The sequence below is a fragment of the Capra hircus genome, chromosome 10 (assembly GCF_001704415.2).
Source record: "Capra hircus breed San Clemente chromosome 10, ASM170441v1, whole genome shotgun sequence".
Classification (NCBI taxonomy): Eukaryota; Metazoa; Chordata; class Mammalia; order Artiodactyla; family Bovidae; genus Capra; species Capra hircus.
This window is the reverse complement of record NC_030817.1, coordinates 77,088,372-77,106,056: the sequence shown is the minus strand read 5'-3', so window position 1 is coordinate 77,106,056 and position 17,685 is coordinate 77,088,372. Positions and strand designations below refer to the sequence as shown.

The 17,685-nt window shown below is 40.1% G+C and overlaps 1 protein-coding gene across 1 annotated transcript in view; it reads right to left on the bottom strand.

Moving 5' to 3' along the window:
• The window catches only part of RPGRIP1 (retinitis pigmentosa GTPase regulator interacting protein 1), a 45,009-nt gene that overhangs the window by 4,053 nt on the left and 23,271 nt on the right, over window positions 1–17,685 (bottom strand). Inside the window, exons 19-21 of the mRNA XM_018054554.1 lie at window positions 5,419–5,516; window positions 2,261–2,453; window positions 239–323 (exon numbers count right to left, since the gene is read on the bottom strand). Of these exons, the coding sequence (XP_017910043.1) occupies window positions 239–323; window positions 2,261–2,453; window positions 5,419–5,516 (376 nt within the window). The remainder of the gene's footprint in view (window positions 1–238; window positions 324–2,260; window positions 2,454–5,418; window positions 5,517–17,685) is intronic.

The window sequence follows — 17,685 nt, the reverse complement described above, 5'->3', positions numbered from 1 at the left end:
AAAAAAGCGCTTATCAGAGGCTGCCATGGGTGAGAAATGAACTAATCCTATGAGACTACATAATTTATCAGGTAGTCAGTCACAAGCATAAATTACTCAAGTTGATGGGAAATTCATTAGGAGAATATTAATATGAAAAAAGTTATTAAAATACTCCACATCCGCACAAAACTAGACTTAAACTCCTGAATTCTTGTGTGATGTCTCCTGTCTTTAGAAATAGGAAGCAGATGCTTACTGTCCTTGCTCAGGATCTTCTCCAATCAGCATGGTGAACAGAAACTGCCTCCGTTCTTTTTGCTCCACTGGGTCCAGATCTATCACTGTATTAAGGGTAAATGGGAGAAAAGAAAAGAATCATATACTGTTGCTATTTGGGCACTAAGATTTTCATAAATGGCATATGCAAAACAGTGATTTAAACCAGACACCTGGCAAGCATGGGTACCCAGGAGCCAGCTACTTGTTTTCATAAATAAGGTTTTATTGGACACAGCCATCTCTTTCCTGTGTGGTGGCTTTCCAACTATAATGATAGAGTTGAAGAGTTGTGCCAGAGACTGGCCGACAAAGCCTAAAATATTTACTATGTGGCCCTTTAAGAAAATGCTTTGAGTACTGATAAGCCTTACAATCCATGTTGTAAGCTGTTCTGTCAAAGGCCAAGAAAAATGTGCTCCCCCCACTCCTCAACTGGAAGAATTCTAGGAGACTGATTTTTTTTTCAGGGCTGCCTAGAAATTTGGGTTTGAGGTAGGTTCAACTCAAGGTGCCTGATGCAACATGCATTCCCCTCTTCCTCCTCATTTTTACACAGGACTGTTGCAGCCTCAAATAAATTTGCCTGGGTTTTCTAGTCTCTAGTTTAGCTAGGTTTGGCCACATGATGGAGTTCTGCCCACTGGGCTGTGTGAGATCTTGGAGGTATTCTTCCTTTCTGCAACTGCTATTAAGGACTGTGAGGCAAATGAATTAGAGCATCAATGTGGAAGATCCAAAATTCTACTAAGAAAATGAGAAAATGTAGGGGGACAAAGTTATCAGAAAAAGGAAAACAAGTTTCTTAGAACTAAAAGCCATGAGCTTCCAGATTTAAAGAGCCCACTGAATGGCCAGAACAATTAAAGAACATACATGCACATGATTCTGAAATTTAAGAACACTAGAAATAAAGAGAAAATATTAACGTCTTCTGGGGAGGTAGGAGGTAGTTTTCATATAAGAGCTGGACTCCAAGTCTGGACCTAGAAGATCATGGACCAACAGCTTTGAAATTCTGAATGAAAAACGTTTTCAACATAGATTTTTATACTTGGTCTAATCATCAGTCAAATAAATATATGGATTTATTTGGGAATAGATTTATTTGTATGAATAGAGATTTCATGCAAGACTGTCTCAAAATATTTACTTCCAATGTACTCTTTCGTTAAAAGCTACTCAAAAACATGATCCATTAGAATATAATAAGTCAGACAGAGGGTGACATAGGACCCAGGAGATAAGAAATGCAGTAATAAAAGAGAATTAAAACTCTCCAAATGAGGCAGCAGTGGGATAATAGAGGAGAAGAACAAGAAGATAAAGAGATATCTTCAGGAAAAAAAAAAAAAGATAAATTATATGATAGGTTGTTTATTTGAAAATTTAAAAATCTGCTGGAGGATGCAGAAAGAATCACAACAGGTATAAGAAAAAAAAAGAAAATGAAAAATTAAGACCACAATAATACAAGAAAGAAATTATATTATGGTGTACAACTTGGCTCTATAAGAATATTTGCATAGTCACAATAATAGAAACAATTACAATTACTTAAAAAGTAAATAAAATTATGATCCAACTGTACGGGAGAAAGAGAATGTGGATGTGATGTAAGAGAGACAAATTTTTTGTGCCAAGATAGGAAGTCAGCAGATAAGGTCTATAATTACTGAATCGGGAAACTGCAAAAGAAACATTTCCTCAGAAACATGGGGTTAAATAACAGAGGAAAGAAGAACTAGCAGAAAAAGTGAAAAGTGGAGTGGTGGACTAAGGAAGGGGTCAGAGAGGGGTGAGGGGGAGTGATGTGTAGAGAATGAGTGGAGCAAAGGACTGCTTAATTTTAATCAAAAATCTGTTTAGGCCTATTTGATATTTTAAAACCATATACATATATTACTTTGATAAAAGAAAATGGTTAGATCCACCCCAGCAGAAGCCCTCAGGCTAAACAACTGTCAGCTTCCCCTCCCGCTGATCATGAGGGACACCTCACCCTTGCTGAAGTGGAAGTAGATCTCTTCTCCTGCTCTGGGTTTCCTCAGGGATATTGGAGTCTCCGTCTCTGACAAGGGCAGATCGTAGAACCTGTATTCCACGTACACCTGTTCCACGTTCTCATCACACATCACTTCAGCCTCTGGGTAGAAGGCCAGGGAGACGATTTCAATGCACATCTTCTCTGAACACTGACAAGGAAAATATTCATTTCCGGTAAGCTAGTGGTGCCAGTGTTTATACTCCATTTAATGAACACATCACTCTCTATAATCACAGGCACACTCCAGCTAACATACTCCTCCTTGAGAATCAATTTACAGGCACCTAAAGCTGGCACCAAGAGACCACTTGGCTGAATTGGGGTTAAATAACTCCCCCCAAATGGTATCGATATTAATAGCAGAGCCTGGATCACTTTTGTCTGAACCACATTTCCACGTTCCTAAACATTACATTCTCTTGCCTCCTCCATTGCTGTGGCTGACTCCAGGCGGAAGAGGGACAGAGCCCAACTACTGTCTCTGGACCTTCAACCTCCTCCATCTTTCATGCCCAGCTATTTTGAAATATAAACAGGACTGAGTATGAGGCAGGAAAGACAAGGCTGGACCCAAAGACAGCCTATATTTCTCTTTATTTTACACTTAATGAGATGATGAACATGGAGAAATGCCATCTAAAACAGAAACTTTTAGCATTTGAACAAGAAACTCTGACCACAGAAACCATGGCACATCCACAGTAAAAATGTACAGGTTGCTGATAACCCTGTTTGACCTTCCCCTGTGGTGCTTGACTAGTAAGGGAGAACAGTTCTTAGAGCACTTGTGTAAAGCCTTCAGGAAATAAACGCATGAGACCAGAGGCAACCTGGGGCCATCCAGGCCATACTTCAACCCTCCCCTCAATGAATATTCTACCCCTAATCAAAAATACTCCCATCCATTCAAAGGGCTAAAAATAGGATAAAAGGGAGGTCAAAAAACCTTGCGGCCTGCCCCTCACCTGTGAGGAGGCCTGCATCTGAGTGTGTAACTTTTGCTTCTGCCTCAATAAACTGCTTCTTTTTTATTTAAAACAAATTGTATTGATTTATTCAGGCCATGCTGCACAGCTTGTGAGGTCTTAGTTCCCTGACCAGAGATTGAATCTGGGCCACAGCAGTGAAAATGCTAATCCTAACCACTAGGCCACTAAGAAAATTTCCCCTACTCCTTTGCTCTCTTTAATCCTCACCCTTGGTGTGTTGTTTTTTGTGTCCCCCCCCCCTTTCTGTTTTGTGTTACCCATCCAAATTCTTATGGATGAGTTGAACAGGAGCCTGGACTTTTCATTCTTTCGGCTGCACTATGTAGCTTGTGGAATCTCAGTTTCCCCACCAGGGATTGAACCCAAACCATGGCAGTAAAAGCACGGAATCCTAACTATGAGGCCGCCAGGGAACCCCCAAACCTGGACTTTGGATAACGCTTTTCTGGTATCAAGTATACGTGTGTCTGTGTTTTAAAACTTGATAACAACACTAATTCTTACTAAATATAATCAGATTTCATGTTTAGTTTATCAAGTAACATTTTGGGGTACATAAAGGTTTTCTAAAAGACCTCATTTAGGAGTATTTAATTTAGGGTAATTTTTATTTTAATTACTGATTTTATTTTTGACTGTGCTGGGTCTTCATTGCTGTGTGTGGGTTTTCTCTGGTTGTAGAGGGCACGGGCTTCTCTTCGTTGTGGTGAGCAGCTTCTCACTGCAGAGGTTTCTCTTGTGGAGGAGCACAGGCTCGAGGTGCATGGACTTCAACAGTTGTGGCGCACGGGCTTAGCTGCTCTGCAGCATGTGGAATCTTCCCGGACCAGGGATCGAACCCAGCTCCCCTGGCCTGGCAGGTGGGTTCCTAACCACTGGACCACCAGGGAAGTCCTAGGGTAATATTTTTAATGTCATCTGTCTGACTTGTGGTTCCAAATTTGCTGATCAGCTAGACTGCTTTTTGGGTTGATCTGAGAGGTACACAGTTTAGAAAACTTGACTCAAGTTCCACCTCTTTCATTAACTACCGCTACAATCCTGGACACATTGCCTGGTCTTCTTCACCTTATGATGGCTAATGTGTTATGGTCTAGTTCTAATTCTATGGCTCTGATCTGTCTTACAAACATTTCTCAAGATACTAGTTACATAGTGTGTAAAAAAGATATGACAGATAAAAGTTCAGAAAATAAACTATTTGCCATATTAACGGCCTGAGTCTACTGCACTCGAATTGTTTCTCCCCACTCCAATATCCTTCATTTTTCTATAAAACTTCAGTACAATTTCTGACTTTGAAGGAAGACTGCTGATCTCTACAAAAGCAACAGTAGTTTTCCTGTTTGGAATTCTCACAAACCTTAGAGTTATAGCACATAATTACCCACTTGATTCTAGATGGCCCTATGCTTTCCTTTATTGTTTCTAATAAGGTCCATAATTCTCAATTAGATTTTAATCTTACGTTCAGCCACTCATCTAACAAATACTTATTGACTGCCTACAAATGTACAAGGGAGCATTCTAGCAGCTAGAGTGATTGTCTTCTATCTCATCTGTAACTTCACAATATTCCAATAAAATGACTGTGAATATACCTGTGAATATTTATTTGTGTGTGTGTGTATGCAGCCTCAATTAGTTCCAAGAGAGATTTGAGGCCAAAATGCTTAATATATAATTCTATTACAGGTTTTAAAGGTTGAATAAATACCTTCAAAAACTGAATGATCTCTCTGAGTCCTCCCAGAATCCTTTCCTTTCTTCCAGCCTCCACCTCCCAAAGTAAACCTGCTCTCTTAAAGTAGATTTAAAGAAGGGTGTGTCACAGGCTGGGTAAATCACAGTTTACAATGAAGGAAGTAGGTAAGGGATCCAAAGAGAAGAGACAAGTGTTGAAGTCAGTCCTCATTTATATTAGTGCCAAATCAAGAAAATGATCCTTTCATCTGCCTATATCAACAGACTTCCATTCAATCACAATGTAAATTTAACTAAATAATTTGAGTTTCCCATCTGGTTCATTACAACGGGATTTGAACTTTGCACACATGGCCATTAAGCACACTGTCATTACTTACAATCTTGGCCCATGCACAGTGGTTACCCCGGTGTACTTACTGCCTTAGGACATTTCTGAGATACAGGTGTTACTATCTCATCGCTGTCTGTAGTTTGTGCTTCACTGACATCAGAAGCTTGTTCACAGAATTCTTTATCTGTCAGAGAAGAGACTTAGAGTTACAGAGCTGTTTTGGAGCATACTGTCTAGCCCAGAAAGACTTAGTACCTACATCTTCAATTTACTGTCTAGGTACTAATTCTGAGTACCTAGATTTTGGCTCTAAGAATCAAACCCTCCTTTTTAAAGTTTCATTTCTTCAGAAGATTACCAAACACACAAGGTTCACTTCTGAAAAACAGAAAAGGAAGGAAGGTAGATAGAAGGTAGAGAGAAATTTTGTCCTTTCAGGGACTGGAGAAAATCACTAAGCAAGGAAAAACAGTATAATCAGGACGCAGCAGACTGTATTTTACAAAGACTGGCATCAAGCAGCATCTCTCATCCCAGATGCGCTTTCTCACAATGGGATCTTGATACTCCTAAAACTTTTTTTAAGGCAGGCATTTTTATTTACTTATTTAAAATTTTTCATTTTATATTAGATTATAGTTGACTTACAATGCTGTGTTTTAGGTATACAGCAAAATGATTTAGTTGTACATATACATATATTTATTCTTTTTCAGATTCTTTTCCCATATAGGTTATTACAGAGTATTGAGTAGCGTTTCCTGTGCTATACAATAGGTCCTGTTAATCCCAAACTTCTAATTTATCCCTCCCCTCCTCCTTTCCCCTTTGGTAACCATTAATCTGTTTTCTAGATCTGTGAGTCTGTTTCTGTTTTGTAAATAAATAACTTAAATGACTTTATTTGTATAATTTTTTAGGTTCCACATATAAGTGATATCATATTCTATGTCTTTCTCTGTTTCAATTACTTCACTTAGTAGGATAATCTCTAAATCCATCCATGTTGTTGCTAATGCCATTATTTCATTCTTTTTATGGCTGAGTAATATTCCATTACCTCATCTTTTTAATCTATGTATCTATCATTGGATATTTAGATTGCTTCCATGTCTTGGCTACTGTAAATACTGCTTCAGTGAACACTGGGGTGCACATATCTTTTCAAAGCATGATTTTTCCAGATATGTGCCTAGGAGTGGGACTGCAGGATCAAATGGTAGCTCTATTTTTAGTTTTTTGAGGCAGCTCCATACTGTTTTCCATAATGGCTATACCAATTTACATTCCCATCAATACTGTAAGAGTATCTCCACACGCCCTCCAACATTTATTATTTGGACACTTTGTAATAATGGCCATTCTGACCTGTGTGAAGTAGTGCCTCATTGTAGTTTTGATTTGCATTTCTCTGATAACTAGTGATGTTGAGCATCTCTCCATGTGCCTATTGGCCGTCTGTATGTCTTTGGGGCAATGTCTATTTAGGTCTTCTGCCCATTTTTTAACTGGGTGTTTTATTTTTTCTTGTTGAGTTGTTGGAACTGTTTGTATCTTTGGAAATTAAGCCCTTGTCGGTCACATTGTTTGCAAATATTTTCTCCCATTCTCTGGTTTTCATTTTGTTTATGGTTTCCTTTGCTGTGCACAAACTTGTAAAGTTTGATTAGGCCCCATTTGTTTATTTTTGGTTTTGATTCTATTGCTTTGGGAGACTGACCTAAGAAAACATTGGTACAATTCAGGTCAGAGAATGTTTTGTCTGTGATCTGCAATGTGGGAGACCTGGGTTTGATCCCTGGGTTGGGAAGATCCCCTGGAGGAGGGCATGGCAACCCACTCCAGTATTCTCGCCTGGAGAATCCCCATGGACAGAGAAGCCTGGCAGACTGCAGTCCATGGGGTCGCAGAGTCAGACACGACTGAGCGGCTAAGCACGAAAGTTTTACGGTGTCTTGTCTAAGTTCTCTCTTTTTTTCTGTATGTGGATAAGATTGTCCCAGAGCCATTTATTGGAAAGATTCGATTTCCCTACTGAATGACATTGAAACCTTTGTGGAAAATCAATTTTCAATAAATGTAAGAATCTATTTCTGGATTAGCAATTCTGTTTCACTGATATATAAATCTATCTTTGTGCTAACACTGACAGTGTAACACTGTCTGAATTGTTGCAGCTTCATAGTAAGCTTTGAAATCAAATAGTACAAAAATTTCAATTTTTTTTTTTACTAAATTGTTTTGGGTAGATTCTTTGCTTTTCTATATAAAATTTGGGTAGAACTGCATCATTTTCATAATTTTTAGTGGTCCAATCCATAAACATGGTACATTTCTTCATTTATTTGAATTTTCCTTAACCTCTTAAAAACTTTTGCAGATTTCAGTATATAGGACTTACCTTTCTTTCATTAAACTTATTCTTAAACCTCTTTAAAGTTTAGATGATAGTGTGAATGTAACTGTTTTATTCATTTAAGATTGTTCATTTATAAAATATGGAAATACAATTAATTTTGAAATATTGGTTTATATATTGCAACCTTGTTCACTTGCTCTTAGTTTCAGTTGTTTAAAAATTTTTATTGGTTTCTTATGATTTTCTAAATAGAGGATCATGTTGATTGCAAATAAAAGTAACACTACTTCTTCCTTTCCCATCTATACGACTTTTCTTCTTCTTGCCTTTTTGCAATAATTTTTTCCTTATTACAATAATTAAAACCTCCACCTCAGTGTTAAACAGGAGTGCCGGATTGTCTGCACTTGTCTGAAACTGAGATGAGGAAGAGGAAAGAGCCAGCCCTGGCTTGCCAAACTACCACATTGCTGTTCTTGTGTTTTATTTGCAACCAGTTCATGCAGGTGCCTGGCAACACCTCCAAGCTCTAATGAAGGCTCTGTTTCCCCTAGTGCTGAGGTCATGTGGATGCAAACATCTATGTTTGAAGGAGAAGCCCTCAGGAGGTTTTGGTCAGAAGAGTCTGATCTTTGTCCTTTCCTGGATGGGGATACCCTTCAGAGGGGCACAGACTGTGAGGGCTGCTCCTTCTTCATCCAGCTCAGTAGCTGGCAGTTTCTTGTCATTATATCCAACATTTTGGAGAGTGAGAAGGAGGAAGACAGGGATAGACTCAGGTAGGACACTGAGAATGTGCAGAAACTACTTTTCGAGGAAAAAAGACTAAAGAATTCCCAGCTGACCCAAGTAGCATACTTATTCAGCCTCTCTAATGAAAACAGACTCAGGAGGCCAGAGAGAATTTTTGACTGCCAAGTGTCAATTAGAGGTCGAATGGGACTTACTGAAATATAAAGCATAGTCTGAAAAGAATAAACCCTTTCCCCAATGATGAACATAAAGGTGGTTTTGCACCATCTTTACAAATCTAGGAAGAGCAGCTTGTGAAGGCTGCAATGGTCTATGATACAGAGATATCCCAATATTTGAAAATAAAATGGATATCATGAACTCAAATTGTTCTGCCTCAAGCACCTTTCAGAAAGGTTTGCTACAGTTACAAAAGGGGATATTTCTGGAGAATGAAAATGTATCAAAATCAGATATTGAGATTCCAAGAATGATCAATAATTGCTTCCTGTCTGGATGGATCTTTGTTCCATGTTTGGCTCAAACAAGAATCTAGTATTTCTGGAAATCAGAGATTACTTAGTACTTCATTGGTGAGGATTCTTTATGAGAAATTGGGCTCTTCTACCTGTCATGTGCAGAAAGTGATTCTCAAGGTTATTTCCTCAGCTGATGCTTATTGAAACTTCTGCCTCACCTTTGGTGGCTATAAGTGGCAATGCGTTGAAGGCCAACGCATCTGGCCTTCAAAGGAAATGACCAAAATGATGTTCTTTCCCCATTGTGTGAGGCCTTGAGACACCCAAAATGTAATCTGTACTGTCTCATGGTGGTATCTTGTTCTGTCACCATTCATCAATGAGTTCATCTTTCCTCCTCCCTTTGAAACCAAGCACTCACTGGCATTCTTGAACCTCACAGAAAATGAGCTTCTGGATGAAAGTGTCAAGTTGCTGTATGTAACTCTGAGACACCTAAATTGCTTCCTCCAGAGGCTGACACTGGGAAATTTTTACCTTAAAAAAACCTATTGCAAGGATCTCTCTTCTGCTTTGATCATCGATCACAGGCTGACACATTGCTCTTGGTAAGAAAGTCCTCATGGATGACAGGATGAACCTTCTGTGTGCGAGGGCTTGAGTTAACCCCAGTGTAAACCCTAGATCCTGGGGGTACAGAGCTGCAATATAACCAGGGATGTTTGCAATCATTTCTCAAAGCTTTTCTAATAAAAATCAAGCCTAAAACACTTGAATCTGGGGCTGAATTACATAGGGATTACTGTATTGAAGTTTGTGGTGTGAATCTTTAAAAAAACCACTGTGGGAGATCAACCAATATGGTGAAACAGAAAGACCCTGAGCTCATCTCCTCTCACAAACACACCAAAATCACAACTTTTGGCAGAACAACTATCAGGGAAAAAACCAGGACATTCTAGAAAGAAAATTCAATTAAAGCTATAAAGAAGGAATCACAACAAGATGGGTAGGGGGTGGACTCATGATATAGTCAAGTCCCATACCCTCTGGTGGGTGACCCACAAACTGGGGAATAATTACAACTGCAGAGGTTCTCCCAGAGGAGAGGGAGATCTGAGCCACACTTTGGGTTCCTCAGCCTGGGGGACCTGCACTGGAAAGATGCACCCCCAGAGCATCTGACTTTGAAGGCCAGACAAGTTTACTTTCAGGAATCCCAGGGGACTGGGAAATAGAGACTTCATTTTAAAGTGTGCACACAAAATCTCATATGCCGGAAGACTCAAGGAAGAAGCAATAAATTGAGAGGAGCTTGATAGGAATCCCACCTGCTGATCTTGAAGAATCTCCTAGAGAGACAGTAGGCAAGTGCAGCTTACCCTGAGACATGGATACTGACAGCAGCCGTTTTGGGGAGCTCCTTCTATCACCTAGACACTGCTGCTGGCAAGCACCACTGTGGAATCCTCCCTCTACTTAGTAGCCTCAGGACCCAGCGCTACGCTGGTCCAGTGGCCTGTAGGTGCCAGGCTGGGCTGCCTCAGGCCAAGCAACTAACTGGGTGAGGAGACAGCCCCACCCATTAGCAGACAGGCTGACTCAAGACTCCCTGAGCCCACAGTCAACTCTGGACATGGCCCACCCCTCCGGAGAGCCTGCTCTAGCTTCTGGACCAGCCTTACCCAGCAGGGGGCAGACATCATACCACAATCACCCAGTAGGCCCAACTGGGACATGGGATTGACTGGGCCCCAGCCATGCCCACGAGCTTTGGGACATCCGGGACGCCACACACAACTGTGTCAGAAACTGGCCCACTCCACCAGTGATCTAACACCAGCTCTGGGACACCTAAGCCCTGCAACAAGACTCCAGGACCTGGCTCTGCCTGCCCGTAGGCCAGCACTATCCCCAGAGTCTGACTTCACCCACCAGTGAGTAAGCTATAGCCCTAGAGTCTTATGGACCCTGATTATGCCCAGCAGTAGCCCTGAAGACCTCTGGGGTTCCACAATCAGCCGCCTTGTGACTCGGTCTTGCCAACTGGTGCCAGCAGCCTCCACAAAAGGCAGGGCCAGGCAAGCAGGTAGACCAGGAGCCAAACAAGCTCACCAGACTGCCCACATAGTCAGCCCACCACAACAGAAGGACTCATGCAGCCCTCATAGGGGGAACCCCTAGAGCATGTAACTTGAGTGACAAGAGGGGAGTGTGAGCTGGGATGCATACAATGTCTACTGCAAAAGGCCATTTCTCCAAGGTCGGGAAATAGGGAATAGCCAACCTACAAGATACAGCAACATGGGCAAAATGAGGCAACAGCGGAACATGTTTCAGACAAAGGAACAAGATAAAACCCCAGAAGTAGTAGTTAGTGAAGTGGACATCAGCAATCTACATGAAAAGAAATTCAGGTAGTGCTTGTAAAGATGATCAAAGAACGTGGGAGGAGAATGAATGTAGACTGAGAATTTATGTAAAGAACCACCCCTCAGAGATGAAGACTACAAAGACTAAAAAGAAAAATATACTAGAAGGATAAACAGTAGACTAAACGATACCTAGGAATGGATCAGTGAGCTACAGTAGTGGAAATCACTGATACAGAACAGAAACAAGAAAGAACATTGAAAAGAAATAAGGACATTTATAGAGACCTCTGGGACAACACCAAGCACGCTAATATTTGCCTTACAAGGGCCCCAGCAGAAGAGCGGGAGACCCCAGTTCAATCCCTGGTTTGGGAAGATTCCCTGGAGAAGGGAAAGGCTACCCACTCTAGTATTCTGGCCTGGAGTATTCTATGGACTGTATAGTCCATGGGACTGCAAAGAGTCGGACACGACTGAGGGACTTTCACTTTCACTTTCAGAAGAAGAGCCTGACAAAGGGGCAGAGAACATATCTGAAATAACAATAGCTGCAAATTTCCCTAGCTTGGAAAAGCAAATAGTCACCCAACGCCAGGAAACAAAAAGAGTTCTACATAGGATGAACCCAAAGAGAAACACATCAAGATAGAGAGTAAATAAAATGAGAAAAATTTAAGATAGAGAATATAAAAACAGCAAGGGAAAACCAACAAATAACATACAAAGAAAGTTTGTATGACAGCCATAAGGCTGTCAGTTGACTTTTCAACAGAAACTCTGCAGGCCAGAAGAGAGTGACATGATGTATCTAAAGTGAGAAATGAGAAAAACATATAACCAAGAATGTTTTATCCAGCAAGGCTCTCATTCAGATTTGATGGAAAGATCAAAAGCTTTATAGATAAGCAAAACCTAAAAGAGTTCAGTGCCACCAAACCAGCTTTACAAGAAAGATAAAAGAAATTTATTTAAGTGAAAAAGAAAAGATCACAACTAGAAACATGAAAATTATGAAAAGAAAAACTCATCCATCAGTAAAGGAAAACATACACAGTAAAGTTAGGAAATCATCCATGCACAAAACTAGCAGGAAGGTTAAAAGACAGAAGTAGTAAAATCATACAGATCCACAATTGGGAAAGGAAGACGTCAAGATTGATATTGTCACCCTGCTTATTTAACTTATATTCAGAGTACATCATGTGCAATGCCAGGCTGGGTGAATCACAAGCTGGAATCAAAATTGCCACAAGAAATATCAACAACCTCAGATATACAGATGATACCACCCTAATGGCAGAAAGTGAAAAGGAAGCAAAGACTCTCTTGATGAAGGTAAAAGAGAAGAGTGAAAAAGCTGGCTTAAAACTCAACATTCAAAAAATGAAGATCATGATATCCAGCCCTATCACTTCATGGCAAATAGATGGCAAAAAAATAAAAACAAAGGCAGATTTTATTTTCTTGGGCTCCAAAATCATTGCAGATAGTGACTGCAGCCATGAAATTAAAAGACACTTGCTCCTTGGATGAAAACCTATGACAAACCTAGACAGCATATTAAAAAGCAGAGATATCACTTTGCCAACAAAGGTCTGTCTAATCAAAGCTATGATTTTTCCAGTAGTCATGTATGGGTGTGAGAGTTGGACCATAAAGAAGGCTGAGCACCGAAGAATTGGTGCTTTTGAACTGTGGTGCTGGAGAAGATTCCTGACAGCCCCTTGCCCAGCAAGGAGATCAAACCAGCCAATCCTAAAGGAAATCAAGATTCATTGGAAAAGATCTCGATGCTGAGAAAGATTGAGGACAGGAGGAAAAGAAGGTGACAGAGGATGAGATGGTTGGATGGCATTACCAACTCAATGGACATGAGTTTGAGCAAACTCCAGGAGATAGTGAAGGACAGGGAAGCCTGGTGTGCTGCAGTCCATGGGTTGCAGAGAGTCAGACACAACTTAGCAACTGAACAATAAAGCAGTTAAGGGATATATAAAACAATTAGATGTAAAATATGATATCAAAAACAGTAATTGTAAGAGGAAGAGAGAACAAATACATTTGAAATTAAGAGATAAGCAACTTAAAACAATCACACACACACACACACATATTGCTATAAAAAAACCTCATTGTAACCACAAATCAAAAATCTATAATAGATAGAAGCACAAGAAAGAAAAAGAAATCCAAACATAACACTAAATATATTAATTCAATCACAGAAGAAGAGAACAAAAAAAAGAAAAAAAAGGCTATAAAACAACCCCAAAATAATGAACAAAATAGCAATAACTACAAATCAAATACTTAACAAGTAAATAGATTAAAGCCTCCAACCAAAAGACTGAATGCATACAAAAATAAGACCCATATATATGCTGCCTACAAGAGACCCAACTTCAGACCTAGAGACACACATACAGATTGGAATGGAATGTGTCTTTCCATTCCAATATCTTTCCATCGGAATGGAAAAAGGTGTTCCACGGAAATGGAAATCAAACAAAAGCTGGAGTTGGGACTTCCCTGGTGGTCCAGTGGTTAAGACTCTGTGCTCCCAATGAAGAGGGCTGAGTTCAATCTAGTCAGGGACCTAGATCCTATGTTGAAAGTAAGAGTTCGCATGGTGCAACTAAAGATCCTGCATGCTACAACTGAGATCCACTGCAGCCAAATAAATATATATTAAAACAAACAAAGAAAAGAAAGCTGGAGTAGCAATACTCACATCAGACAAAATAAATTTTAAAATAAGGACTGTTACAAGAGACAAAGATTAACTACATAATGATTAAATGATCAATCCAAGAAGATATAACAATTGTAATGCTATGTGGCTCAGATGGTAAAGTGTCTGTCTGCAATGTGGTAGACCTGGGTTCAATCCCTGGGTCGGGAAGATCCCCTGGAGAAGGAAATGGCAACCCACTCCAGTACTCTTGCCTGGAAAATCCCATGGACAGAGGAGCCTGGTAGGCTACAGTCCATGGGGTTGCAAACAGTTGGACATAACTGAGAGACCTCACTTTCCTTTCATTGTATGCACCTAAATACAAATAGGAGCACCTAAATATAAGGACAAATATTATGAGAAATATAAGAAGTGGGACTATGGTTGTCGTTCTTGATGTCATTGTCCTTCTTACCAACAGCGCACCCATGGCTGTTTTTCTTTTAAATGGATACTTTTGGTATTTTCTCTTTGATTTTATTTTCCACAATCTTACTCTGATAGGTCTGGATTTTGATTTTTACTTATCCTGCTTGAGTTTCATTTCATTGAATATTATTAATACCTTTTATGAATTCTGGAAAACTCCAAGTCATCACCACTTTATTGCCTTTGTTCCCCCTTCTTTCTCTTTTCCATTTAAGGATCGCTTGAATGCGTGCATGCTCAGTCACTTCAGTCATGTCTGACTCTTTGTAACCCTATGGATTTAGCCTGCCAGGCTCTTCTTTCACGGATTCGCCAGGCGAGAATACTGGAGTGGGTTGCCGTGCTCTCCTCCAGGGGATCTTCCCCACTCAGGGATTTAATCTGCGTCTCCTTCTTTGTAGGCGAATTCTGTGCCACTGAGCTCCCAGGGAGACCCAAGTACAGCTCAGACCTCATTTTCTCTCTCTTCTTCTCTGTAGTATTTTCCATCTTGTCATCTTTCATTTTATTCTGGATATTTTCACCAATTCTCATTTTAGTTCTGTCTAATCTGCTTTCAACCCATCTCTTTTCCTCATAAATTTGTGTATTTAGCAGTTCTATCATTTATATTGGTTTTCAGATTTGCAATATATTTTGCAAACATCTTGTAATTTGATTCAGGCAAAAAAATCCACATAAATGAATGCCAAAATTATTAGGTGAAATCTGATGAAGAATATTTATATGGACTCAAAATACCTTCTCATGGATTACTTAGTAACTACCAAGGGGGAAATGATAATTTTATGATGAAAATATGTGGCAAAATGCTTTCTAAGCCAAGTGATCAAAGTTAACATCACCAATAATGGCACAAACTGACATCACAGACCTTCTAACATGATGCAGTGAAAAGGATAGAATATCACTTCTGTGGTATTCCTGAAAAAGAAAATTCCTAACCTGAATCTAACAAAGCAACTTCAGACAAATCCAAATTAAGGCATACTCCACAGAACAGCTCACCTATATCCTTCAAAAATGTCAGTATCATGAAAGACAAAGGAAAAGAGGTTGTTTCAGATTAAAGGGGACTAAGGAGACATCACTGAATGCAATGTAAGATCCCAGATTAAAGGGGGGCGGCAGGAGGCAGCCTTCTATAATGGACATTATTGAGACAACTGACAAGTGGACTGGATATTGGGTAACAATGCACCCATGTCAAGCTTGCAAACTTTATCATTGTACTGTGGTTATATAATATCCTTTTTCTAGCTGAAATATATAGCAGTAAAGGGACATGATGTTTACAAATTATTCTCAACTGCTCCAAGAAAAAATTGATAAAGCAAAATGTGAAGAAGGGTTAAAAGTTGGTGAATTTGCATGAAGGGATTTATGTGAACTTTTTTGTCTTATTCATGTAGCTCTTATATTAGTTTGAAATTATTTTAAAACTGTTAAAAAGCTTAAAATATCAATTTTCACAGTTCTAGTTCCTTACTGAAATTTTAAAGTTCAGCATTCATCTTCATGAAGGTAGTAAGCACAGTTGTTATGCAGGTAGTGTCGGATAACTCCAGTGCCTGGTGGCCTTCAGGTCAGCTCTTGCCTCTTTAGCCTAAAGGTGCCCAAAGCACAGTTGTGCCTCTCAGAGGATAAGAGACTCAGAAAGTGCCGCCATCAGGGTGCAAGACCAGAGTGGGGAATTCTGGTCTGAGGAGACACTTGCCTATGCTGGACAGAAACGAGATTCAGACTGTATCCTGTTTAACCACCCCAAAAGTCCACCAAAAGCACAGTTCCATCTCTCCACTGCTTCCTCCAGACCAGTAATGTCCCAGGGCTGGAGTATTAATTCCAGCTCACCTCTCTGAGCTCCAATCATCTCCTTGATCAAGGCTAAGTGATTCCTCCCTCCCTAATTATTGGCCTTTTAATGCTTTTAAGAAACATTAAAACTAAAATATATATATATATTTTTTAACTTCAACTTTTTATGTTTTTTAAAAATTTATATTTATTATTTCTGGCGGCTGCTGGATCTTTCTTGCTGCATGTGGACTTTCTCTAGCTGTGGTGAGTCGGGGCTATTTTCTAGTTGTGAGAGCGTGGGCTTCTCAGTGTGGTGGCTTGTCTTGGTTCAGAGCAAGGGCTCTAGGGTACTCGGGCTTCAGTAGTTGTGATGCATGGGCTTAGTTGCCCCATAGCATGTGGAATCTTCCTGAAACAGGGATTGAACCCATGTCCCTTGCACTGGCAGACAGATTCCTAATCACTGGGCCAATAGGGAAGTCCGAAAATATATATTAACTTTGACTTTTCAGGTGTCATCAATGGCAAAGTTGGTCTGAATTACCTAGCTTGCATGATTATAACATGAAATCATAACCTTTTCTATGTAACCCAAAAGCCTTGCTTTATTTTAAAAGAAATTTGGATTTAAATCACAAATGAACCGACCACCCTTCTTCTATTTCTTTGTAACCATAATTTACAAAACTCGAGTGAGTTAACATTTTTGTGTGTGTGTGAGTTAACATTTTATATTTGCTAGTTAGCTAAACTGGCTTGCTGTTGTTTAGTCTCTAAGTTATGTCCAACTCTTTTGTGGACTGTAGTCGATGGGATTTCCCAGGCAAGCAAACTGGAGTGGGTTACCATTTCCTTCTCCAGGGAGTGAACCCATGTCTCCTACTTGGCAGGTGGATTCTTTGTCACTGAGCCACCTGGGAAGCCAGTTAAACTGGCTCAGTTCAGTTCAGTTCAGTTCAGTTGCTCAGTCATGTCCGACTCTTTGCAATCCCATGAACTGCAGCACACCAGCCCTCTCTTCCATCACCAACTCCCAGAGTTCACTCAGACTCATGTCCATTGAGTCAGTGATGCCATCCAACCATCTCATCCTCTGTCATCCCCTTCTCCTCCGGTCCCCAATCCCTTCCAGCATCAGGGTCTTTTCCAATGAGTCAGCTCTTCCCATGAGGTGGCCAAAGTATTGGAGTTTCAGCTTTAGCATCAGTCCTGCCAAAGAACACCCAGGACTGATCTCCTTTAGAATGGACTGGTTGGATCTCCTTGCAGTCCAAGGGACTCTCAAGAGTCTTCTCCAACACCACAGTTCAAAAGCATCAATTCTTCAGTGCTCAGCCTCCTTCACAGTCCAACTCTCACATCCATACATGACTACTGGAAAAACCATAGCCTTGACTAGACAGACCTTTATTGGCAAAGTAATGTCTCTGCTTTTGAATATGCTA